The sequence below is a fragment of the Neofelis nebulosa genome, chromosome 2, assembly GCF_028018385.1.
Source record: "Neofelis nebulosa isolate mNeoNeb1 chromosome 2, mNeoNeb1.pri, whole genome shotgun sequence".
Taxonomy (NCBI): Eukaryota; Metazoa; Chordata; class Mammalia; order Carnivora; family Felidae; genus Neofelis; species Neofelis nebulosa.
The window spans coordinates 218,523,544-218,547,560 of record NC_080783.1 but is presented as its reverse complement, the minus strand read 5'-3'; the positions used below and the strand labels follow the sequence as shown (position 1 = coordinate 218,547,560).

Below are 24,017 nucleotides of genomic sequence, written 5' to 3'. Positions count from 1 at the left end.
GCAGGGCTTTGTGAGTGTTTCATGCCTCAGTTTCTCCGAGAATGAGTCAGGCGGCTTGCTCAAGGTCACATCCAGAACAAGTGGAAGTGCAGGGGACGGAGGGGCCCAGACTGCGGACCTCCAGGCTGCACCCTGGGCCAGGTAGGCTCTCAAATGGCTTCTGAAGCCTTTCTCCCAGCCTCCCTTCCTCCGTGATCCCTGGGATCAGCAGCCTCCTGCTGGGACGCTGGCCCCTCGGGATGGCCGCGGGACAGACGCGGTCTCTCCTACCTGGACTGTGGCAGCTGCAAACGAAGAGGAGGGCTCTGGGCAGGCCAGCCGAATGCAAGGCAGGGGGCAGGGGAAAACCTCACGGTTTTCCCCCCTCCCTCCCCAGGAGGTAGCAAAGGCACCAGCCCCCCAGGAGGAATGAGGCCTGTCGTTCTCGTGAAGTGGGCACGAGGGCGTGGCCAGTGCCTGGCTGCAGGAGCTGGCCGCTGGCTCCAAGGGGAGCCTGACCTTCGGAGTCCAGGCGACGTGGAGAGGAATGTGCCAGGCGGCCTACTCAGGGGCACCTCCCTGAGTGGAGCCCATATTTTTCCTGTCCCTGTAGCTGCCCTGAGTACCACACCTGGGACCGACAGAGCATTGCACCCTCCAGAGAAGACTGCCCTTGTCCCTCATGCGGCCAGGGTCCCCAGGCCCACCCAGCACCGCGGGCAGTCTATTTGCCCTTAATGCAGATGCCTGGCCCCTTCCCCTCTGCTTTCCCTGGATGAGCCTTCAGCAGGCTGAGTCAGACTCATTCATTCATTCATTCATTCATTCATTCATTCATTCAACAAATATTTGAGTGTTTCCCGGGCACAGGTGTGAACACAGCAGACAGATTCATGGAGCTCGTGTCTTAAGGGGAGGGAGACACAGCCCACAACTGGGACACTAGGTGAAGTAGAAGGTATGTTGGAAGGTGACAGTGCTAAGGAGAAAAATGACCAGGAGAGGATTAGAGGAACACGGGGAGATGGGGTTTGCAATTTAAGACAAGGCGTCCGAAGAAGAGTCAGCAAAAAAGTGACCTTTGTACAAAGAGGCAGAGGTTGGAGAGGGGGCCTTGGGCGGTTCACGGGGGGGTCAGAGAGCTTCCGGCAGAAGGAAGCCCGAAGGTTGGAGCGTCTGTGGGTTCATGAGACACCGAGGCCACTGGTGAACTTCAGGCCTTCCCTCTCGACAGAATGGGCAGCCACTGGAAGGTTTTGAGCAAAGTAATGGCATCTGATTGATGTTCTAGTAGGATCACTCTGGCTCCTGTAAAGTAGACCATGAGGCGTAAAGGTGGAAGCCGAGACCCATCAGGAGGCTGTTGTGAGGACTGTAAGAGGGAAGGTGGTGGCCTGGACCGGAGAGGAGGTGGTAGGGGCCACTGGGGCAAGCATGGGATTCTGGATGTTTCTGAAGATGCCTGTATAATGGGGGAGCCGGGGTAGCGGCGGCCAGGGGCTCCACGTGGGACAAGTGAATCTGAGACGCTTGCTCCGCACCCTATAGAGATGCCCAAAGGGCAGTTGAATAGATGAGTCTGGGGTCCGGGGGGGAAGCTGGGACCTGGAGGTACAGTTGCACGGGTTCCGGTGTAAGCACTCGATTCAGAGCCAGGAGACAGGTGGAAATACGAGACGCTTCTTGTGATGCAAAAGAAAAGAGATTCACGGTCGCAGAGGTGAACGGGGCAGCCAAGGAGACTGAGAAGCAGCAACGGGGAGACAGGAAGAAAGCGTGCGTCCCAGGAGCCGGAGGAGGTGAACGGGGCAGCCAAGGAGACTGAGAAGCAGCAACGGGGAGACAGGAAGAAAGCGTGCGTCCCAGGAGCCGGAGGGTGGGGGCAGCCCCGCCGTCACCCCCAAGCCGTGGGCACCATCAGACTTAGCAACAGGAACGTGACCTTGGCAAGAGTAGCTTCCTCAGAGCGGCGGAGGCAGAAGGGAGAATTGCGGACCAGAAAGGACAGCTCTTTTGAGGAATCTTCCCATGAATGGAAGGAGGGAAGCAAGACAGTTGGTGGAGAAGGAAGGGGATCCAAGAAGCTGTGCTTTTTGTTGTTTAAGATGCGAGAAGTAATGAGCGACCGCGTGAGGAGGGCAGTGCTCCACAGAGGACAAAGAATCCGCGTTGAGTCGAGATGCTCTTGAGTGGGGGCGGGAGTGGGGTGTGTGCTCAAGCGGGCGCTGTGGCCGTGGCCGTGGCCGTGGCCAGGCGTCCAGGTGGCAATAGGAGGGGAAACAGAAGGTTCTAAGTCACATGGCAGAGGACGTGTTGGGGACTTGAGAGGAGAGGCGCGCCAGCGTCATGCTGGAGGCGGGGGTGGGGCCTACAGCCGGGTCAGCAACCTGCTGTGTAAAGAGGCAGGTGGTAAATATTTTAGGCTTTGGAGGCCAGACGGTATGTTGTGGTGGCCCGGTGTCACAGTGTAGCACAGACACAGGTGCGGCTCGTGAGCTGACGGGCACGGAGGTGTTCCGGTAACACCTTACAGAGACAGGCGGCAGGCTGCATCTGGTCTGTTGTTGCTAATTTGCCAGTTCCTGGTCCGGGACCCAGGCTGTGGGCCAGCAGTCCTCAAAGCGTGGTCCCTGAGCCAGGAGCACGAGCATCACCCGGGGGACTAGTTAGAAATGCAGATTCCTGGGCGCACCCCATATCTGTGGAATCTGAGACTCTCGGTCCCCACAACCATCTCCAATTCAGACGGAGCTTGTGGTTCTGGAATCCTGGGAGTTAAGTACCCCTGAGTGCCCAGGCTGGGGGTTGAGACACCACCGCTTAGCAACTGGACCCAGGGAAAGGCAGACAGGAGAGAGTGGGGTGTGGGCTGGGTCACATCCCCCAGTGAAGGGCACAGGCGTCCCGCCTGCTATGGGCTGCCTGGCCCCATCCCCTTCCACAAGACCCTGTGAGGACATGCTGCGTCCCCCACCCCTGTGGCCATCCCTCCTCCCCGGTGACCTCTGGACCACCGTGTTTGGACGCAATGCCTGGCACTCTGGGGACCCCCAGTTCTGTGGCTGTGGTTTCCTGTCCACGGACAGGGCTCCGTGTTGTACAGGCAGCCACCAGCACCTGCGCACAGTAGGGCCTCGACAGACATTCTGTGCGCCAGTAAATGACTTAAGGTTAACGACTTTCATGAGAAGGTTGGCTTTCGTCCCCTGAGCCACCTGGCAGAGCAAACCCCAGGAGCACCTGATGGGCACAGAGGGGAGCCTGCCTCTGAGGACTTCCACCCCCAAAGCTGCAGGACTCAATTCCCCTGGAGCTGTGTAACTGACCTCTTTCTGCGGGAGAGGCACCGTGCCTCTTTCTTGCATAGATTTGGGTGGGGGCAGTCAGGCTGGTCCGTCTGGTGACAGTGACCCTGATGGACCCCAGAGTAAAAGAATAGGTCACCAGCAGGCCCTCAGGGTCTGCCCGGAGCCATCCACCAGGTGTGGATGGACAGGGCCAAGCAGACAAGGGGCCTGGGGCCTGGGGAGAGGTGAGCCTGGGTCACAGCATCGCAGGTCATGAGGAATCAGCTGATAAGCCCGAAGACTGGATTCGGCATCAGCCAAGGATCTACTGCATTTCTTTTAAGGATTTAAGTGCGTTTTTTTTTTTTTTTTCATTTTGTCATTTCTTTCTGAATGAGATTTCTTAAGAATAAAACTTTGCAGGGGCGGGGGGCACCTTCATGGCTCAGTCAGTTAAGCATCTAACTCTTGATCTCGGCTCAGGTCTTGATCTCATGGGTCGTGAGTTTGGGCCCCGCATTGGGCTCAGCTCTGGGCGTGGAGCCTACTTAAAAGAAAGGAAAAGAAGAAAGCTTTGGGGACCTTCGCTGTCTGCATCATTTCCGTCATTTCCGTGAGGCTATCTCTGTAGCAACTCTGATTTGCATTTTCTCTCCCCATTTTTCCAGCATGTTCACACACATGCGCACGCCCCTCACTCAGAGGAGAGCTGAGTGATGAGTGAGACCTAACCTGCACTACCTACGAGCCCTCTGCCGGGGTTGGAATGTGTCCAGAGAAAGCCTGCTTCCTGCTGGCAGGAGGGTCACGTCCCGGCAGAAGGAAGAGTGATGGGCATTCACTGAGAGGCCCCGCTGGGAGCAGGCGGGCTGCGTTTGGAGCCCAGACCATCCTTTTAAAGCCCATCGGCGTGGTGATTTTGGATCAGAGGACCATCACTCTTTTGGAAACCCTGTATTACATCCCTGCTGAGTACCAAGCCCTGTTTGAGGCACAGAGGATTTAACAGTGAACAAAACCAGCAAACTTTCTGTGCTGGTGGGGCTTGCACTCCAGAGAGAGTTAAGACCTCATAACTCAGGGACAGACCATCAAGAAGGTCCCCGGTGCTGACTACACAGGACAGCAGGCAGGGTGCTGGGAGAGAACCCCTGAGCATGATGGTCGGAGGCGGGCTCCCAGAGGAGACCCAACAATGAGAAGGTCGGTCATAAGGGTATTTCAGGCAAAAGGAGCTGTAAGTGCAAAGGCCCTGTGGTAGATGTGCCCTTGGCCTGTCGGAGAAGAGAAGAAAGGGGTGCATGACCTAATCTCCTTTTAAAGTAGAAATGGAAGGAGGGAGAGCAGTCAGGAGGTCCAGGTGACATGATGGTGGCTCAGCCTGCGGGTAGCAGGGGGAAGAGCGAACAGACAGACACGTCTGTTGCATTCGTTACGTGGTGCTACATAAAAATACTGCTGGAAGCGTAGGGCCTGAAAACTCAGTTTCTGTGGGTCAGGAGTCCGGCAGAGCACAGCTCACCAGGGTCCTCTGCTTCAGGGCCTCACAAGCCTGCAGCCAAGGTGGTCTCATTTGAAGGCTCGACTGGGGAAGGATACTCTTCCAAGCTCACGCAGTTCGAAGGATTCACTTCTCTGTGGGTGGTTGGACTGAGGGCCTCAGTTCCCGGCTTCACGGGCCCCTCCAGCACGGCAGCCCACGTCGTCACAGCCAGCAAGGGAGAGAGTCTGCGAGCAAGACAGAAGGCACGACCTGTATCACCTGATGATGGAAGTGACATCCTGTGACCTGTGCCATGTCCTGTAGGGCGGGAGCAGGTCACTAGGTCCGGCGCACACCCACGGGGAGGGCGTGAGTCTCTGGAGCCAGGGTTATCCTACTGGCTGCCTTCCTGGAAGCTGCCCCGGGGCACCTGGGAATCTGCAGGCTCAGGGATGAGCCTGGGTGGTGGTGGTGCCACTTCCTGGGACAGGGGAGACAGCCCAGAGTTCTAAGTCCACAGATTTCCCCTGGCACCACCGGGAAAGGGCTCCTGGACCCTCAGGAAGGCAGCTGGGGAGGCGGAAGGGAGAACTACTGAACCTGACCACCCGCCTTGTCTGAGCCCCCATGGGCTGCTCTGTCCCTCTGGTGTGGGGGGTACAGGTGCCCGACATACAGGGCCTTCAGGATCACAGAGCCTTCTGGGCAAACCAGACTGCCCTTTTTGAACCACCTCCCCTCTACTCTGCTTTTCCTCCAGAATCTTCCGTCCGTGAAGAAGAGGGCAGGTCAGCACAAGTGAGGCAGGCTCCATGTATCCGGAATCGACAACGGGCTCCCCAGCGCGGCTCTCTCTGCGGCAGACGGGCTCCCCCGGCATGATCTACAGGTGATTCCCCCGCCCCCCCCCCCCACCCCAGCCACCTGGGCCACTCTCGGGGTCAGTCCTGCGTCTGGTCGGGGGGGTCCCTGAGGCCAGCCCCACCCCTTGGCCCAGAGGGAAAGATCGAGGGAGGCCCACAGGACTCTGAGGTGCATGTAGGCAAGCTCTTTCTCCAAGGAAAGGAATGGAAACTTTTAAAACCAAAGTGGGACAGAAAAGCCCGCGATTTTCCCAGAGGGGTGAAGCCAGGATTAGACTTGGCCCTGACTCCCCTGAAATCTTGGAGGTGGCAGGCCCGGAAGCGAGTGGGGGACCCTCTCACAGGCCGTGCAGCCCCCTTTGAGGGGGGCTCAGAGCCTTGCACCAGGAGGGTGGAGGCATCCAGCTGCTCACCAGGCACCCTTACCTCCCTAATGTGGAGGCCGCCTCCCAAATCCAGCTCTGGGTCTTTCCGTTTGGAAAGTAGCCCAGGCTGAACCACAGGGAGGGCACACCAAGGCGTTGGGTGAAGGCTGCTGTCCCGGGCACGGAGCACAGAACCCAGATGGCAGTGGTTGTCCTGAAAGATTGGGGCCCCGGGCGGGACACCAGGGGGGCCCATCGGTCCCGATGGATTGGGCCTTTGTCAAAAATTGTTAGGGCCTGATCAGAGCAAGTATCTGTAGAGCCCACAGGGAAAGGGGACATCTCGCCTTCATCCAAGTCCTAAAAAGAACCGCATGGTCACACGCAGACGCACCAGCACGTGGGGTGGCCGGCAGCTTCTCGGCTTGAGGGTTTTGTACTGTCGTTCTAAAGCAGGTTTCGTTAAAACCCAGACCGTCACCCAGAGGTTTACCTCTCGTCTTCGCTTCCCCGCCCGCCCCCGTGTGGGGAATGAGCCTGGGCGCCCGAGGACCCCGCGTCCGCCCAGGCCGGGCCTCCGCCTCCCTGTGCCACTAGGTGGCGCTGCCACCGAGCACTTGGTACGCGGGCGCGCGTCCTCCCGACCCACAGCCCGGAGCTGAGCGGGGAGGGGCCGGGCCGCGGGGCCGTCGCTGGTGTGTCCCGCGGGGCCGTCGCCTGCACCTCCCTGTGGCTGATGCCAATTGTGGACTCTCTCTCTCTCTCTTTCTCTCCTTTTGCTCTGTCCTCCATCGCTGTCCGCAGTACTCGGTATGGGAGCCCCAAAAGACAGCTCCAGTTTTACAGGTAACGAGCCCTCCGTGTTCCCTAAGACCCGCACGTTGAAGGCAGGGGAGCGGGTGGGAGGGCCACACCCCGTGCAGGTCGGGTGTGCCGGTGAACCTCTCCAGTAAGACACGGGCTCCGGTGGCCACCCACACGGCACCGTGGAAGGCTCTGATGAGCAGCGTGAAGCCGCTTCCGTGTGTGAGCTGATCTCTAGAGTTCGCTTGCGTTTGAGCAAAAGGACTTGTGATACCTGCTTAGCCCTCACCAGATCCACCTTAAAATCTCACTCGTGGGGCGGCGGATGTGGCTGTCTCCTGTTGTCTCTCGTGGGTTTGTGCTTCTTGGGTGATTAGAGTAAAAGAGACGGGGCGAACCCAACCGTTCTCCCCTTTTCTTTGGATGTGAGCTGACTTGTAATCAGAGTTCGATACCGCCTCAGGGGCGTGTGGCTCTGGCGCAACCCGGGTCAGGGGCGGACCTGCTGGTGTTTGTCTGGTGCGCGTCCCCGTTGCTGAATCAGCACAGCGTGTTCTTGGGTCGGAGGCTGTGCCCCAGAGGGACAGGGCGTCCAGGTGCGTCCAAGGCAGGTCAGCCAGCAGAGTCCTCCCGGGCGAGTCCCTTCGGCAGCCTGTAGCTCACCTGTGCAGTGGGGAGGGGAGCCACCAAGGCTCCCAAGGTGGGAGGAGCACCGAGGTGGCTGCTCCTCGGGAAGGCTATAACTCCAGAAATTTACTTTGATTGACATTTCGGGAGCCCCGGGTCAGCCCCGCCAGCCTCAGGACCACGTGGCTCTTGGGGGCAGGGCCCTGGTGCGCAGTGTTTGTCCTGGCATTCAGGCCTGCGAGGTCTGTGTCCAGGAGCAGCTCCCCAGGGTCGCACACACCCACCAGCGCAGAGCCAGGGGGCGGTCGCCGCCGACACCCCCCGGAGGACGCGGGGACCTGGATTCCCACAGCCCCCCCGCACCTCTGAACGTGACAGCGGGTCTGGGTCCTCGGGCCGATTTCGCCACTACTCCAGTGCCTCCCGTGGGGTCTCACTCCTTACGGAGAACCCTAAAATGGTGACTGGAATTGTTGCTCAATGAGATTTTGCCTGAAATAGATCTGAACCTGGGCTTGCAGATGCTTTTTTCAGATGACACTTTTGCCATCACGTACGTATGACGGCATGGTGTATCAGGGCGAGCACGAGACATTTGTCCCGGAAGGACTTGACCACTGGGACCAAACATGCCTTCGAGCTGCATCCTCTGAGACCCTGGAGGAGAGGCGTGACAGGGTGGGTGGCGGGGCCGTGGCACAGACCGCCGCCTAAGGGGCCCCGCCACGGGACGGGACGAGTAGATTGCCAGGTATCACAGAGCCAAAGGGAAGGAGGGTCCCACTCCCCTTGCTGGCCCTCGGGGCCCCACAGATCCAACCTGTTGTCCACTCCCTGGGGAACCTTCTGGTTGACCCCCCTGTGCCCAAGAGGCTGTCTTACCCTGAGGCGAGCCCTGATGGAGAACTGCACCCCAGATCCGCCGACCTCTGTCCCTGATGCCCACAGGCTCTGGCCGTCCTGCCCTTTGCAGCTCCAGTGTGGCTGCTTCTCACAGACACCGAGGTGTCTCCTGTGGGGGTCTCCGACTATGACCTCTAAAGAGGCTGCATCTGTGTTTAATGTACTGGGTGCCACTCGCAGTGGGGCATCCTTGTCACCTGGGCCCTGACACAGCTACCAGAGGGTTAAGTCCATCGGCAGCATCCTGCCAAGTGACCACCCCTCCCCGAACGGGGCAGAGGTATTCAAGGTGTGCACCCTGCCTTGGGGCGGCTCACAGACTAGTAAGGGAGGTGAGACCCTGTATCTGTCAGCTGTCCCAGAGAATGCCTCATAACAAACAGGCCCCAAACTCAGCACCTTACAAGGAGAAGCGTGTATTTCTTGTTTATGTGTCTGTGTCAGTTCATGTGGGCTCGGCTGGGTTTGGTCTGAGCCGCAGGTGGGGCCCAGGTGTTCATCCTCCCATCGTTTTTAACCAGAGGCTATTCCCGGCAAAAGTGTCAGAGGAAGAGCAGGATCATGTAATGTCTTCGAAGGCCCACGGTTGGAACCGGCACACCGCTCGTTCTTTTGGCCAAAGCAAAGCTCACGACCACGCCAGATGTCCGAGGGCAGGAAGATATTCTCCCGCCCTCCCACCCCAGGAGAACTATAGTCATGTGACGCAGAGGCGGGTAGAGGACCCAGCATCATAATGCAGTCTACCCCAGAACCCAAATAACTAAAATATCTACAAGGCAGAACGTGTCGTGGGGGAAGTCTAAACAGCTGTTGGCGTTCTGAGGAAGGCCAGGCGTGGGCACAGCCCACTGAGAGTCGGGGAAATCTTCATGGAGGAGACAGCATGATGGCTTTGAGCGGGGCCTTGGGGGCTGGGCAGACTCCTACATAGAGCCCAGGAGGAACCTTCCAGGAGATGCCTGAGCCACAGCTTGGAGAGGTGCCAAGAACAGGAGGTGGTGGTTACACAGACCGGCCGTGAGGGACGGGATGGAGAGGGACAGGAGGCCAGACTAGAGAGGAAGATGGAGGTCAGAGGGGGAAGGGCCATGAGTGCCTAGCAAAGGAGCTTGGACTGCATTCAGTGGGCAATGGGGAGCCATCGACGGCGTCTGAGCAGGGATCAGAGCTCTGCTGCGGCAGGGAATGAGACGACAGGTGGAAAGGCTGGGTGGGGGAGCCCAGGAATGATGGAGTGAAGGGCAGCAGGGCAGGAGGACAGGAAGTCAGAAACCATGTCCTCCAGGTGACTGATGGCTGGTGCTGAGGATGTTGAGTTGACAGAGGGGTGCGGGGCCTAGGGGGAAGGAGACGGGGTGTGTCAGGGTATGGCAGGCTGATGCCACCACCCAGAGGTGGGCCCTGTGACATAGAGGCCAGGGAGCTGACGTGGCAGGTGGGCGCCTTTGAGAGGGACCACCCGGCCCCGTTGCTGGGGCCTCTCCAGGTAGAAACCTGCTGGCGTTTGCCTGGCTTTTGCAGCCTGCTTCCCGTTTTGTTTGCTTTCTACTCCGGGTCCCGAGCAGCAGTTCCCCAGCAGGGTCGTAGTCGCCAGATGTAGGTTTGTCATCGGACAGCCACTCAGCCTCCATCCAGGATCCCTCGTGCTGGAGGGTCGTGTCATGCTGAGACTTCTTTGGGATCCTAGGATGACAAGAAACGCCCCCAGGGTCGTGACTCTGGAACAGGGGCTCGGCATGGCTACTGCCCAGAGCTCAGCCTCAAACCCCAGATCAGAATGTGTGCCGTGAGGAGGGGCCCCTGCACCCCTGCCTGCAGGGAGTGGTAGCGTGGTGTTCAAATAGCAGACTTCCAGAACTTTCTGGCCATGTAAAGGTACTGACAGGATAAGTACCCTTGACTGGGGCATGTCCCAGCAGAAGGGTAGAGGGACATCCGTCTGCCTTGCTGAAGGTCTCACCAGACCCCCAGCCCCTTCACTGTGGGTGGTGGTCACACGCTGTGGGATCCCTTACCGCAGACATACGAATGTGGTGGGGGTCCCGAGCTGCAAGCACGGGTCCTGGCCTCAGATCACCGGAAAGCAGGGCCTGCCGCTCTCCACCTGTGGGTGGTGTCCCTGGCCCTCGGGGGCACGGGAGGCCTGGTGGGAGAAAGAGCCCCAGGCAATGCCAGGACCCCAGTGGGTGCCCCCTCCCAGCCCCACAGGCCGGGAGCTGGCCTCGGCCAGGCTGCACCGCGGGAGTGCACTTCCCGGGCTTTTAGGGGAAAGAGACGCTGCTCGTGAATAATTCAGCCTTTCCCTGAGCTGAAAACGCCCTAATAGACTAATGGACTCCCTGCCTCCAAACTCGACCCTCGTGGGGCGCTTCTCATTCACCAATTGCTTCTGACGTCCTATAGTGACACTCCCTAATGAACCAGCTGCCGCGCCAGATCCGTACAGCGGCTGGTGAACCCTATAAACTAGACTGTGTCCTTTTTAACGAGCAGACGCCAGGAAGGCAGGTGAGTGGCCCCCTCAGCTCCAGGAGTCCAGGGGCAGCTGCTGTCTCCGGCGGTGGGGGGTGGGAGGGGGGTTGTTGCTGCTTGGGGACATGTGGCCCAGGAATGGAAGTCACAGAGGGACAGTATTGGGGGTGCATTTGGCTGATCCAAAATCAGATCCCCTATATTTTTTTCAAAGCAGAAAACCTAAAAAAAAAAAAAAAAAAAAAAAAAAAAAAAGGCCAGCCCTAAGTAACTGCAAGGTGACAGTGGGAGGCAGGAATGGTGGGCTTTCTCCCGCTTCAGTGAGCTTGCCTCCCAGACCTGCCGGCTGGGACCGTCCGTCTTCCTGCCTGGGGGAGGCCCAGACATCCAGCCACACCTTGTTGGGGTCACCATTAGGATTTGGCATTGTCGAGGTTGCCCCGAGAATGACAGCAGGGAGGTTTGGCAGCTGTCAGGAAGGTCTGTCTGGAAACACATGGCCTAGGGAGCTGGGGCAGGGTCTGGGATGGGGGAGGCAGGGGCGCTTGTCTGGGCCTTGGCTCGCTGATTGCTCTCCAGCAAAGGTGGTTTTGTTTTTGCCCTGATGCGCTGCTGTGCATTTTAAAGTTGCGCTCCGGAATGATGCCGTATTCCTTTGCAACCCCGCTTTCAGGAACTCGGGCTGGTTTCTCTAAGATCGAGACAAATGTCACCGTTTAAAAGAGCTGTTCAGGATTCCTTCCGAACCTCACGTTTCATGCCTTGGTGGCTTTCAGTAAACAGACCACAGTTCAGAAATTCCAGGTGGAAGGCCCTTCGGGGCGGTCGTGGTCCCCACTGACTTAATGAGGTCGATGCCTTCAGTTCGGTTTTCCGTGTCACGGTGTTCATTTACTGGAATCCCCCTGAGCCCTCCCTCCACAAGAATAGATTTGCAAAAGGCAGGCCCCGGCTCAGGGACGAACCTATAGGCGCCTCATAATTAGCAAGGGCTATCGAGGAGGGGGCGGGTTTCTCTTGAGATGGGGTGGGGGCTGGATCTCGAGGAGGAGGAACACGAGGTCAGGGTCACTGCACCTTTGAGCCCTAGGAAGCAAAGGGCCTGAGGCAGGAGCCCCGGCAGTGGGCACTCCCTTCTGGCAGTGTCTCCCTGTGGCCCCTTCGTCCAATGACCCCAGCCTGCCCCCAGTCATCCCGGGAGGAGGCTGGGAATGAGCCCCAGCGTGAGGCTGTCCAGGAGCTGGACTCTGTCCTCTCCCATGGGCAGCACTGCTGACCGTCAGAGCCCCTCTGTGCCTTCTGTATCCTTCCTCCTCGGTGGGGTCTTGCCTCCCCAGAGGAGAGGAGGAACGTGTCCTAGCTCCTCTCGCACTGTGCATGGCCGTCTGGCCACAAACCTGCTCGTGGGCACCAGGTGCTCACCCCTGCAGCCCCCCAGCAGGGCCCCCGTGCTCTCCCACGCCCCACCTCTCTGCGTCCCTCAGCCGGAGCCTGCCTGGCATCATGGGGACACTCTCCGTGCCTTCCATGCCCCCGGCGCTATAAGGAGAGATCACAAGCAGGGGAGACCCTAGCCCCCACAGAGACGGTGCACCCTGCCCTGCCCCCGTCTCATAAGGAATGTGTGTTCTCTGCGAGACCCGGGTCGTTTATTAAGGTCTACGTTAATCCTATTCAACCTTTTCTAGTAATAACTGGTATCTACACCACTCCCTCGTATCACAGAAGCCCACGCTCACGTGTGCCCTCTCCAGAGGCCCACCCTGCCTTCCAGCCTCTGTCCCCTCCACCTCGCTTTGTGTATTTCTGCCACCACCCCGATTATCCTAACTGGTATCCTACACCACGCTGCAACACTGTTGACGGCCGCTTCCCCACACATGGCATGCGCCCAGCCGCACCCACAGCCCCGCCTGGTTGTCTAGACAGTGGGTGCAATCAGCCCCTGCTGGGCCCACTTCACAGACATGGAGACTGAGCCTCGAAGCCGTCAGGGTGCCTGCTTGTGTTGCACTAAGTGGGTGACAGCCAGGTGCTCAGCCACACTGTCACCCCAGCCCCGGGACCCTGGCTGGACCTCCAGAGCCACACCAGACCGGATTGCTGTTTGTGGGTGGTGTCTTGAAAGCTAATGGTTATTGATCTCTGCCTGGCTGGGCCTGTGTGCCTGCTTCCTGCTCCCTGCAGCTCCGGCCTGCCAGGCTCTTCTCTCTGAGGACGGACCCCCAGGGAAGCCAGAACTGGCCTGCCTTTGCCCCCTGCAGGACGGGCAGCCAGCCACACTGCCACATCTAAAGCAGCTGTCCGACGCTGCCCTGCCCCCACCCCGGGTGGTGCTTGGAGGGGGCCAGGAGCCAGCAGGCAGGGAGGGAAGGAGGGGCAGCACTGCTCCCTGGAGGCATCCGTGGCTCCATTTCCTAAGACAACCCCCCTCCTGGAGCCCTGCGCCCCTCCTCTGCCTCCAGAGTGATTCCGCTGGAACATGGGGATTTTCACGCCAGGGACATCCTCACCTGCTTTAGCATCCATCAGAGAGATTAGTCCAAACCCTTGGGGGAGGCCAGAGGTCCTGGGCCCTGCAGGCCCCCTCCCTGTGGATCCGAGCCATAGTGAATGGGAGTCCTGGCCCCAGAGCCCCCCACCACACCCTCCAGGATAAGGCATCCTTCTTGGTGCCTTGGGCCTGAGTCAGGGGGCCAGCCCACCCCTGCCAGGTGCTGTCCACACCGCCAGCCCAGTGGGAAGGCCCGGTCTCTGCTGTGGGCACTGAGCCTCAGTGGTAAAAGTGGACAGAAAGGTCCTGGCCCTCCTGGACCTGACCTTCAGGGGCTCAAATGCAACAAACAAACAAGATGATTAGAGAAGACTCTAGCAGGTCAGGTGAGGACACGGCTGTGGAGAACAGTTGCAGTGGGAAAGGGGGCTATGAAGTATCGGGTGCTGGTGGAGAGCTTCCCCAAGGAGGGTGGTGGGGCCGCAGCCTTTGCAGCTGCCTCAGCTCCCAGGACAGCTTTCCTTGCCCTTCCCATGGATAATCGAGCTTGTTCTTTCTTGGGGCAGAGGTGGGGACCACGCTGGTTCCTCCAGCTGCCAGGGCTGGGCTCCGGGACCCTGCTTTGCTGACCCAACTGAAATGATGACTTCCATGTCACTTTCTGTGCTCGGTGATGAGGCGGGGGTCGTCCTGCAGGCATCTGAGCCCGGGCAGAGGGCTGCGGTCAGGTGCCAACAGGAGTCCCCGGATCATAGAGCCCCCCTGCCCCGCGACCGTGTCCTCGGCACGTAGCCATGGTGCCACGTTCCTTGATTCACTCACCCATGTACATCCATTAACACAGATGGTAGCATTCCTTGCACACGCGTCTTCCTCTCTTCCTTTACTGCTGTCTGCTGGGATTCATTGCGTTATCAGCCCATGTAGAGAAACCTCACTGAAGGCCGCACAAGTCCCATCATTGGGACGGACTATCATTTATGTAACCTGTCTCCCCGTTGATGGACATCTGTGCTGCTCTTAGTTTCTGAGAGAGTGTAGCCATCACTCAGAACGACTATTTTCTTTTTTAACGTTTCTTCATTTTTGAGAGACAGCGCATGAGTGGGAAAGGAGCAGAGAGAGAGGGAGACACAGAATCCGAAGCAGGCTCCAGGCTCTGAGGCGTCAGCATAGAGCCCCATGCGGGGTTCAAACTCACTGACGGTGAGACCATAACCTGAGCCGGACTCGGAAGCCCAACCGACTGAGCCACCCAGCCGCCCCCAGGATGACTATTTAGTGATGGTTCCTCCCATCTTAGCCTTGGTCTCTCCCTGTCTGTACTGAACCCCTGTCCCCCCCTTGTCACCCCGCTCCTTACGTGCATCCCATTCAGTCTTTCTACTGCAAAATTTGTGGATTGTGACATACTTAATCCTCATGGAGGACGGGGCCCAAAGAGTCTACAGGTGCCACGGTGCCTGCGAGCAGAGAACGTGTGTGTGGATATCGTTTCCCTTGATGAGGCTTGCGAGCAAACAAATAGGGCGCTCCTGGGGTGGGCTCCCCTAGCAAAATCACACCAGCGTTTGCTTCCATGACGGATGTGCTCCTGCCCCTTCCGGGAGACAGCCCGGAACCTAGTTTTACCTTGCGAGCACCTCCGGGGAGCACTGTGACGTGGCACCTTCGCTGCGGGGGCCCGGGCTCCCTGCATGCTCTCTTGCCTCTGTTTGCATTCGGAGTCCCCGCTTTGAGTTCTCACGCCTGGAATGTGGCTTCGCCAGTGCTTGTCTCGGGGCCGCGCGGGGCAGGGGAGGGCGGCTTAGCCAGAGTCCCCGGCCCGTGCAGAGTCAAGGGCTGACAGTGTCGTGCCAGGAGGCGTTTACACCCAGGGGCCCCGGCCCCAGGCGCCGAGACCCGTTCTGGCCGCTCTAGTTGGAGGAGGTGTCTCTGCGGCACCCCTGCCCCGGGGCCGGCGTCCCGCGGGGCACCGGGGCAGGGCAGCGGCACCTTCGCTAACTCACGGCCACTCGGCGTTTCCCGTCTGGACAGCGGCGGCTGCCGGGCCGGGCGGTACCATGTTGTCCATGACGTACAGCGAGAGCCTGAGGAGCGTGAGCAGCAGGTGTCACTCGGACTGGGCCCTGCACCCCGTGCGCCAGACAGACACGCTGGAGCTGCAGCGGCTGCGGGAGGTGCGGGCGGCGGCCCAGGCCAGGAACATGGAGAGCTTCCTCCGCATGCACGGCCTCTCCCTGGACGGCTGCACCGCCCAGCGCACGGGCATGAAGTACCGGTAAGGGCCGGGCTGGGGCGGGGTGGGAAGGACTCTGCACAAGGCCGGAGCTGCAGCCCGGGAGACGGGGATCGATGGTGACATTATCGGATGTCGGGGTAACTAGTTTGTGTGTGAAAAGTCCAACCCGGGGCGCCTGAGGGGCCCAGTCAGTTAAGCGTCCGACTTCGGCTCAGGTCACGATCGTGGTTCGTGGGGTCGAGCCCCGCGTCAGGCTCTGTGCTGACAGCTCAGAGCCTGGAGCCGGCTTCGGATTCTGTGTCTCCCTCTCTCTCTCTGCCCCTCCCTCATTCTCCCTCTCTCTCAAAAATAAATAATCCCCCCAAAAAATTTTTTCAAGTCCACCCATACCGAAATGTACGAAGAAGAAAACGAAAGTCTTTTCTCCAAAGGGTACTCCTGCCCTGAAAGATAAGCGCTGTTACCGGTTTGATTTATCCTCTGTGGGAGAACGTGGTTTCCTGAAAACGCTTTGCAGCAGGGGTTAGATGCATCGTTTCATTTTTCTTGAGGCACCACTGGGACAAATTAATCATGAGGGGTTGGCTAGACATGAATTAACGAGAACGTCTCTGGTCATCTCTAACAACAAATTCATCCTGGTATCAGAATCCCAGGCTGGGTCCTGGGGGCAAAGATGTGCTGCCCCGCCCCCCATCTGACCTTAAGCTAGGCTGTCCTCATGGGAAGCGGCTTTCAACAGGCAGCCTCTGAATTAGCACCTATGCTTGCGTCCAGGGCAAAGGCTGTGGCTTCATGTCCCTTGTGTTCTCCGGGTGATAGGCATGTCAGGCTCACTCTCCTTGGAACTTCAGAAGGACGTTCCCTTTAGCTGGCTCATCTTTGAATTCAGCATCTGGGGCAGAGCTCCGGCGGCCGGCCCACTTTCTCCTGTGAAAGCCTCGGAGAAACGGCCAAAGAACCCCAGAGCTGGTGTTTGCGTTCATACCTTACGTATATGCAGCTTTGTTCCTTTGTTAAATTTGAATTTCAAATAAACGTTTCCTTTTTTTAGTATAAGTATATCCCACACAATATCTGGGTCATACTTATGCTAAAACGTTGTTTATCTTAAGTTCAGACTGAACTGGGTGTCCCGTGGTTGATCTGGCAGCCCTAGACCCTTGGCTTCCATCTAACACAGGCCTCCCAAGGTTTTTCTGGCTGTTCTGTGGGGAGGAGAGTAGAGACCTGTTGCTTAACATTTTGTCCTGTGGACAGTGTGTCTGGACCTTCGGTTCATTGTTTGAACGCGTGGTTGCCATTTAAAGAAACAAAACACTTCTTCTCGGAGTCCATTAGATGGCAGAATTCATAAGGTTTTGTATTCTGAATCCAGCTGTGTGGGAGGGACAAAGCGTCAGCTACTTTGGCCCCAGTAAGTCCTAATTCTAATGGAAATTTCTCAAGACTGAGAAATGGGGGGCAGGGAGGGGCACTGGCCGTTAATATTTGTCCTTAATTCAGGAGATGTTTGTTAAGTGTCTGTTAGCTCCAGGCAACCGGCCAGAAGCCACACAAACAAGATGGACAGGGTCCCCTCCCTCACAGTGAGTCCTCATGTGGGGAAGCAGAGAAAAAAGCAAGCCACCACCCAAGGGCGTGAGAGAGGCCAGGCACAGCCCAGACCTTAACCATCTGAAAGGGAGACATTTGAAGATGTGGGGTAGAACCTTCCAGGCCAAGGACACAGGGGGACATCTGAGGAGCAAAGAGAAGGCCCGGGTGGCTGGGCCAGAGCAAGGAAGGTAGAGGGCAGTAGGGTGAGGTGGGGCGGCTGGAGCTCAGCCTCCTCCCCTGGGAAGACCCCAGCCCCCTCCACTGTGGATACAGTTTATGATGGCGGTTGCAATGGAGTGCATCACGTCCCCAAAATTTCATGTCCACCCTGAACCTCAGAATGTGACCTTGTTTGCCAATAGGGCCATTGCCGATGAGATCAGTTAAGATGAGGCCCTACTGGGGGGACCTGGGTGGCTCAGTCGGTTAAACGTCTGGCTCTTGGTTTCAGCTTGGGTCATGATCTCACAGTTCGTGGGTTCAAGACCCACGCCGGGTGCTGTGCTGACAGCTGTGGAGCCTGCTTGGGATTCTCTGTCTCCCTCTCTCTCTCTCTGCCTCTCCCTCGCTCACTCTCTCTCTCTCAAAATAAATAAATAAACATTAAAAAAAGAAAAAAAGACAAGGCCCAGCTGGAATAGGGTGGGCCCTAACTCCGATGACAGGCGTCCTTATAAGAATATCATGTGAAGACACACAGGGAAGAAGCCACGTGGTGGTGGAGGCAGAGAGTAGAGTGCCGTGGCCACGAACCTGGGAATGCCTGCAGCCACCGAAGCTGGAAGAGGCCGGGAGCGTGGTCCCCTGGAGCCTCTGGAGGGAGACGGCCCTGCCCACATCTGGCTCTCAGACGTCTGGCCTTCAGAACTGGGAGAGAATCCATTTCTGTTCTTTGAATCCCCGTTTGTGGTGCTCGTTATGGGAGCCCCGGGACACTAACATGGGTGGGTACGGGGACAAGGACAAATCTTATTTGCCTGACCCCCCCCCCCCAGCCACCGGAAAATCTGGGCCACATCTGAAATGTGGGGAACTAACCAGGGAGCTAAGTACCCAGGGAAAACTCGCTTCCCAAGTTGCAGAGGAGACCAGAAAACCACCGTGTCTTTAGCAGTTGATGGGCCAAAGGCTGTCACACCCACGCGGCCCTTTCTTTATCTGGCGGATTTGATCTTGCTGCATCCAGGGGGGTTGCAGTTATCTGGAAACAGGGGCCTCCACGACTAACACCAGCAGTTATTAAAGATCCCAGATAAATGCCGTTCCACAGTTAACGTCCCCACCAGCAGTAGGGCTGCGACTCTGTTAAACTCGGTCTTAAATATTAATGTAAAAAAGATAATGCCTTCAGATAAGCAAGGGGACAGCTGTGCCCCAGGCCCGGGCGTTTTATCTGCCGAACGGAGCCGGCAGCTTGGGAAAAGCCTTCGTGTTAACTTCCTCCGCTTTTTAGCTTTCCTCAACTCTTGTGATTAAAAAAAAAAAAAAAAAATGCATCGAATTTTTAAATCCGCACAGTGCATGTGTAAGCTCCCCTCCCCACACCCACCTGGTGGTAGCAACGGGAGGGTCCAGAGATGTGGCCTCAGAGATGTGGCGCCGGGAATGAACCCCAAATCCCCCCAGACCCACGCGGTCCCTTGCCTGCTCTGATTTCAGCTTAGACCCCTCTCCCTCCCGCTCAGGAGGCTCCTTCCTTCTGTATCTCGAAGATGCTAAGCTCCGTCCATCCTCAGCGCCCTTGCACATTCTCGTCCCCCAGATCTTCTCACAGCTGGCTCCCTCCCGTCAGTCACATCTTGGTCCTTTGGGAGACTTCCCCGAGTGCCTCGTCTAATAACATCCTCGCAGGCGGTCCTCGAGTGCACTGTCCTGTCCTGTGGTCATCCTCACATCCCCCTGCTGTCCCTCTTATCTGCACTCCCTAAGAGCAGGGCTTTTGTCTGTTCCCAGCACCTAGAACATCCAGAGCCTCGATGGTATTGAATGCTGCTGGCCTTAACCCCCTTTCTAGAATATTCCCCTGTAAGATGTGTCTCCTTCCTGCTGCTTCCTCGACCACGGTTCTGGAGGCTGGGTCTGCGTCTCTGTTGCAGCCCAGATGTGGAGGGGGGTGGGGGGGGAGCCCTGGGCAGTGAAGCTTGGTCATCAGCCCCTGGCACACCTGCGCGTTCGGCCCCTAGACCATGGGCTCCTGGCACGAGTCAGCACTTGTCACCAGGCACTATTTGATTTGTGGTCGGGTTCCCGGAGCGGATTCTACGTAGCTGCTCAGTTATTCCTAGGAGATCCCTTGCAGGTGGGCCATCAGAGAGGGCTTCCTGAAAGAGCTGAGAATCCAGGTGTGCCTCAGAGGGCAGGTGGGCAGGACAGGTGTGATTCAGAGGACCCGGTGGGGGGGGCCGGGGGGGGGGGGCGGGGAGGAGAGGCAGGAGAAAAAGAGCAGAGGCCAGAGAGGGATGACGTGTGGACCAATCTCAGAAGCTAAGTGGGGGACAAGTCCACCTTGAAAAATGTCCTATACTGCGTTCCTGCATCTGCCACAATGAAATACCACAAATGGTGGCCTAAAACAACATTGTGTCACAGCTCTAGAGGCCAAAAGTCTGAAATCCAGGTGTGGGCAGGACCCCGTGCCCTCTGAGGGCCCCAGGAGACGACCCCTTCCTGCCTCGTCCAGCTTCTGGTGGCTGCCAGTGTCCCCGGTGTCCCTTGGCTCACAGACGCTCCGGTCTCTGCCTCCATCTTCAAGTGGCTATTGCCCGTCTGTGTGTATCTGTCCATCCGGGACAACCTCACCTTCACCTGACTACTTCTACAAAGACCCTACTTCCAAATAAGGCCACAGATACAGGAGTCAGGATCTCAGCATGTTTTGGGGGTGCATTCCCACCCACAACAGGTCCCAAGGGCTAAGTCAACTCCTTGAGCCTACTGAGGCCCCGGGGAGTGTCCCGGGAGGAATCCGGGCTCCCCGCAGGTACCTTTGTGACCTTGGATGAGTCACCTGGCCTCTCTGTGTCTCAGTTCCCAGTCTAGAGAGTGGAGACCACAGGCATTCCTCACGGAATCGTCTGGAGGACTGCATTAGGCAGTAACACCACTGAGAGCTCCAGGCTTGGCTGCGGGTGGGAGAGAAACTCTGGGCCTGGGGATGTGGCTCCCCTGTCCTGTGCGGACAAGGAGCAGATGCGGAAGGGAGGGAAGGGAAAGAGGAGGGAGGAGGCGAGACCAGCCGGTCTTAGGGAAGAGCCGCTCCGGCACGACCAGGAGCTGGGAGGATGGCTGGCGTGGGTGACTTGTGGGTCTCTGTGGAGGGCCGACCGGGCCACGGGGTCGGCATAGCAGCCACCACCCCTGCCACGGAATAGGAAGGGCCGCGGCGGGCCTAATACCTCCGCCAGTGGATTGTGCTGTAACCAGCTGACAGCACAGCCCACCTGGCCTCGGGAATCAGGGGCCTAGCTGTTAGCAGTCCAGACCCCCAGGCCTCCACCCAGAGGTCTGAGGGGATCCACCCCTCTCGTTGGACAAGGATGGGGACCAGGATGCTTGGTTCTGTATTGTCCACCTAGAAAGGCAGGGTCAGCACAGCCCGATCCAATCCACAGACAGCACCAGGCAGCCCCCCGGGACTGCCCCCCAGCCCTCACCCTTTAATCCAGGGCTCTGAGAGCGGGAGCCGCTCCATGGGAGGGGCCCTGCTCACCCTGCTCACCTCCCACCCTGCCACCCCTGTGAATGAGGGCGGAGCCAGCGTCTGCCTTCCTTGCTTGACCCCTCTGTGCCTCAGTTTCCCCAGGTGTGGCAGGGTGCGGTGGGAGTTCAGCTACACAAAAAGGGCTTGGCAGGACGGCTCAGTGAGCACCGTTTCATTGATAGTGCGGTGGCCATTGTTGGTGCCTCGGAGGTGCTCCTGGCGATGAGGCAGGAAACGTACCAGAAACACTTACTCAGGGCTTGCACAACCACTTTGTACACGCATCAACTAAGAAGCAAAAGGAGCTGATTGGAAGCCACTTAGCCCTTTTCCCCTTCTGGTGACTGGGGTATGAGGTCCTGAAGGAAGCCCCCGAGGGGTCTTCGGCTCTTACCTGCCAGACGACACCTCCTCCAGGAAGGTCACCAGTCTGCCACCTTTTGCTCTTAGAAACTTCAGGGGCCGGGGCGCCTGGGTGGCGCAGTCGGTTAAGCGTCCGACTTCAGCCAGGTCACGATCTCGCGGTCCGTGAGTTCGAGCCCCGCGTCAGGCTCTGGGCTGATGGCTCGGAGCCTGGAGCCTGTTTCGGATTCTGTGTCTCCCTCTCTCTCTGACCCTCCCCCGTTCATGCTCTGTCTCTCTCTGTCCCAAAAATAAATAAAAAAAAAAAAAAAAAAAAAAAAAAAAAACGTTGAAACTTCAGGGGCCAAGGACCTCCCATCCCACTGCCCCACTGGAGCAGCCCCCAACTCGTCAGCATCCCCCCCACCTCCTTGGTCAAGAAGTCACCTTTGGGTGCAAAACACCCTCCGTTCGGCACGGTCCGGGCAGCCTCGCAGGTACAGGGGAGGCACCCGGGCCTCTACAGGACGCAGCCGCTCGTCCTCACTCTTGAGTGACTATTGCAGTCTGCGCTTTTATTTTATTTATTTTTATTTTTTCAATGTTTATTTCTTTTTGAGACAGAGACAGAGCAGGAGCAGGAGAGGGGCAGAGAGAGAGGGAGACACAGAATCTGAAGCAGGCTCCAGGCTGTCAGCACAGAGTCCAACACGGGGCTCGAACCCATAAACTGGGAGATCATGACCTGAACCGAAGTCAGATGCTTAACCGGCTGAGCCACCCAGGCGCCCCAGCCGTCTGGGCTTTTAAAAGCCATCTTTAAAACTTTTGCTCCAGACCTCGAGGCCTCCGTGGGCCTCACTCTGCATGGGGAGAGTGCCCATCACCTCCCCACTGAGAGGCTGTCACCATTTTGGAGGAACAGCCTGCCTGGGCCCCAGCTTTCCTGTCTCTCCATGAGCTCCCGGGGCAGGTGGGGCACAGGGTGGATCCCAGGTGGCTGAGCCAGAAGCTTCTATTCTCAGAAGCTCTCTATAGTGGCATTCTGTGGATGAAGAGGAGAGCTTTGAGTTGGGGTGGCCCTGCCTCTAATCACAGCAGGAGCTAGCTGCCTTGTTTTCAGAACAGCAGGTACCACAGGGGCAGAAAAAGCACCACAGAAACGGTTCTGTATCCAAATCCACCAGCCACACTGACGCTTCTGCTCAAAGCCCATTTCAAGTCGAGCAACGCAGGTCTGGAATTCACCCTCTTGACCTAAACACGTTCGAAAGGAGCAGCCCTTTGGGGCTGACATTTAACCATGGCAAATTCTGGTCAAGGGTTTAAGCTTCCAGCTTCTCCCCTCTTGCCTAATTCTTGCGACCTCCTAGGAGTATTGCAAGTCGTGACCCCTGTTTGGGGCAAGTGGAAAGTTACAGATTCTGGCCAGCCTTTAAAAACCTACCTGCTCTGCCTGGCAGTTCTCTGCTGAGGACAGCACCTGTTTGCCCTGGGTTTCCCCAAGGGAGTGCTGAGGTCAAATATTCATCGTTTCTATGACACACTACAACGGGATGGAGTGAGGGCTGGGACTCTATCACAAGGCCCTGCTCAGGAGTCCTGCTGACGTCTGGAAGGAGTGCGTCTTGCAGAGAGGAACCGGCAAGTGGTTCCCAGCCCCCTGATGTGTCGCTGGGAAGAGCGTCGTTGGCACTTGGAGAAGGAAAGGGTTACATGTGCTTAGGGAGCTGGCTTCTCTGAGGTGATATCAGAGGGCGAGGAGGACTTCAAAGGCAGACAAACAGGAAGGATGCTCTCACGGGAGCAAGAGTGAGACTGAGGCCCAGAGACTTTTGAGGCAGGTGGCATTTTGGGGGGCAACAGCTTTATGGGGATATAATTCATATACCATACATATGTTTAAAGTATACAGTTCAGGGGGCGTCTGGGTGGCTCAGTCGGTTAAGCATCTGACTCTTGGTTTCAGCTTAGGTCATGATCTCACGGTTTGTGAGTTTGAGCCCCAAATCAGGCTCTGCACTGACCATGTGGAGCCTGCTTCGATTCTCTCTCCCCCTCTCTCTGCCCTCCCCTTCAGTCTCTCTCTCTCTCTCTCTCAAAATAAGTAAACTTTTTAAAAATAACAATAAAGTATACAGTTCAGTGATTTTAGTATATTCCTAGAGTTGTGGAAAACTCACCACAATCAACTTTAGAACATCTTAAGCACCCCAAAAAGAAACACTATACCCACATTAACTATCACTCCCCAATTCCCAATTCCTGCCCCCCAGCTCCTGGCAACCACTAAGCTACTTTCTGAGACAGAAAGCTATGTCTCAGATTTCTATGATAGCTGTGAATTTGCCTATTCTGAACATTTCATATAAATGGAATCATATACTATGTGGCCTTTGTGACTGGCTTATCTCACTCAGCATAATGTTTTCAAGGTTCATCCATGTTGTAGCATATACCGGTGCTTTATTCCTTTGTATGGCTGAGTAACATTCTGTTGTATTGGCAGGCAGACCATATTGTGTTTATCAGTTCGTCAGTGGATGAACATGTTGGTTATTTCCACTTTGGGGCAATGATGAATAATGCTGCTGTGGACATTTGTGTTCAAGTGTTTGTGTGGGCATATGTTTTCGGTTCTCTGAGCACATACCTAGGAGTGGAATTGCTGAGTTGCATGGTGGAGCAGATGATATTTTACCCACTGTGGTGACTAAGTCATTGTGATTCTCACTTAACTTGGTGCTGCCTAAAGCACACCATCTGAGGCACCTCTGAGGAATGGTAAGATGCCAGATCTGATAGTTTGCCGGAGCGCAGAGAGATGAAATATATAAGGAAGAAAGGAGTAGAG

The 24,017-nt window shown here is 57.3% G+C and overlaps 1 protein-coding gene across 10 annotated transcripts in view; it reads left to right on the top strand.

Moving 5' to 3' along the window:
* The window catches only part of KCNAB2 (potassium voltage-gated channel subfamily A regulatory beta subunit 2), an 85,019-nt gene that overhangs the window by 27,396 nt on the left and 33,606 nt on the right, over positions 1-24,017 (top strand). For 6 of the 10 annotated variants that reach the window (XM_058719322.1, XM_058719325.1, XM_058719321.1 and 3 more), the window contains exons 2-3: positions 5,510-5,638; positions 6,782-6,823. In XM_058719322.1, the coding sequence (XP_058575305.1) occupies positions 5,562-5,638; positions 6,782-6,823 (119 nt within the window). In that variant the 5' untranslated portion in view covers positions 5,510-5,561. Of the gene's footprint in view, positions 1-5,509; positions 5,639-6,781; positions 6,824-14,443; positions 15,562-24,017 lie in introns of those variants that run through there. The other 4 variants (XM_058719326.1, XM_058719328.1, XM_058719317.1 and 1 more) reach the window with 3 other exon arrangements.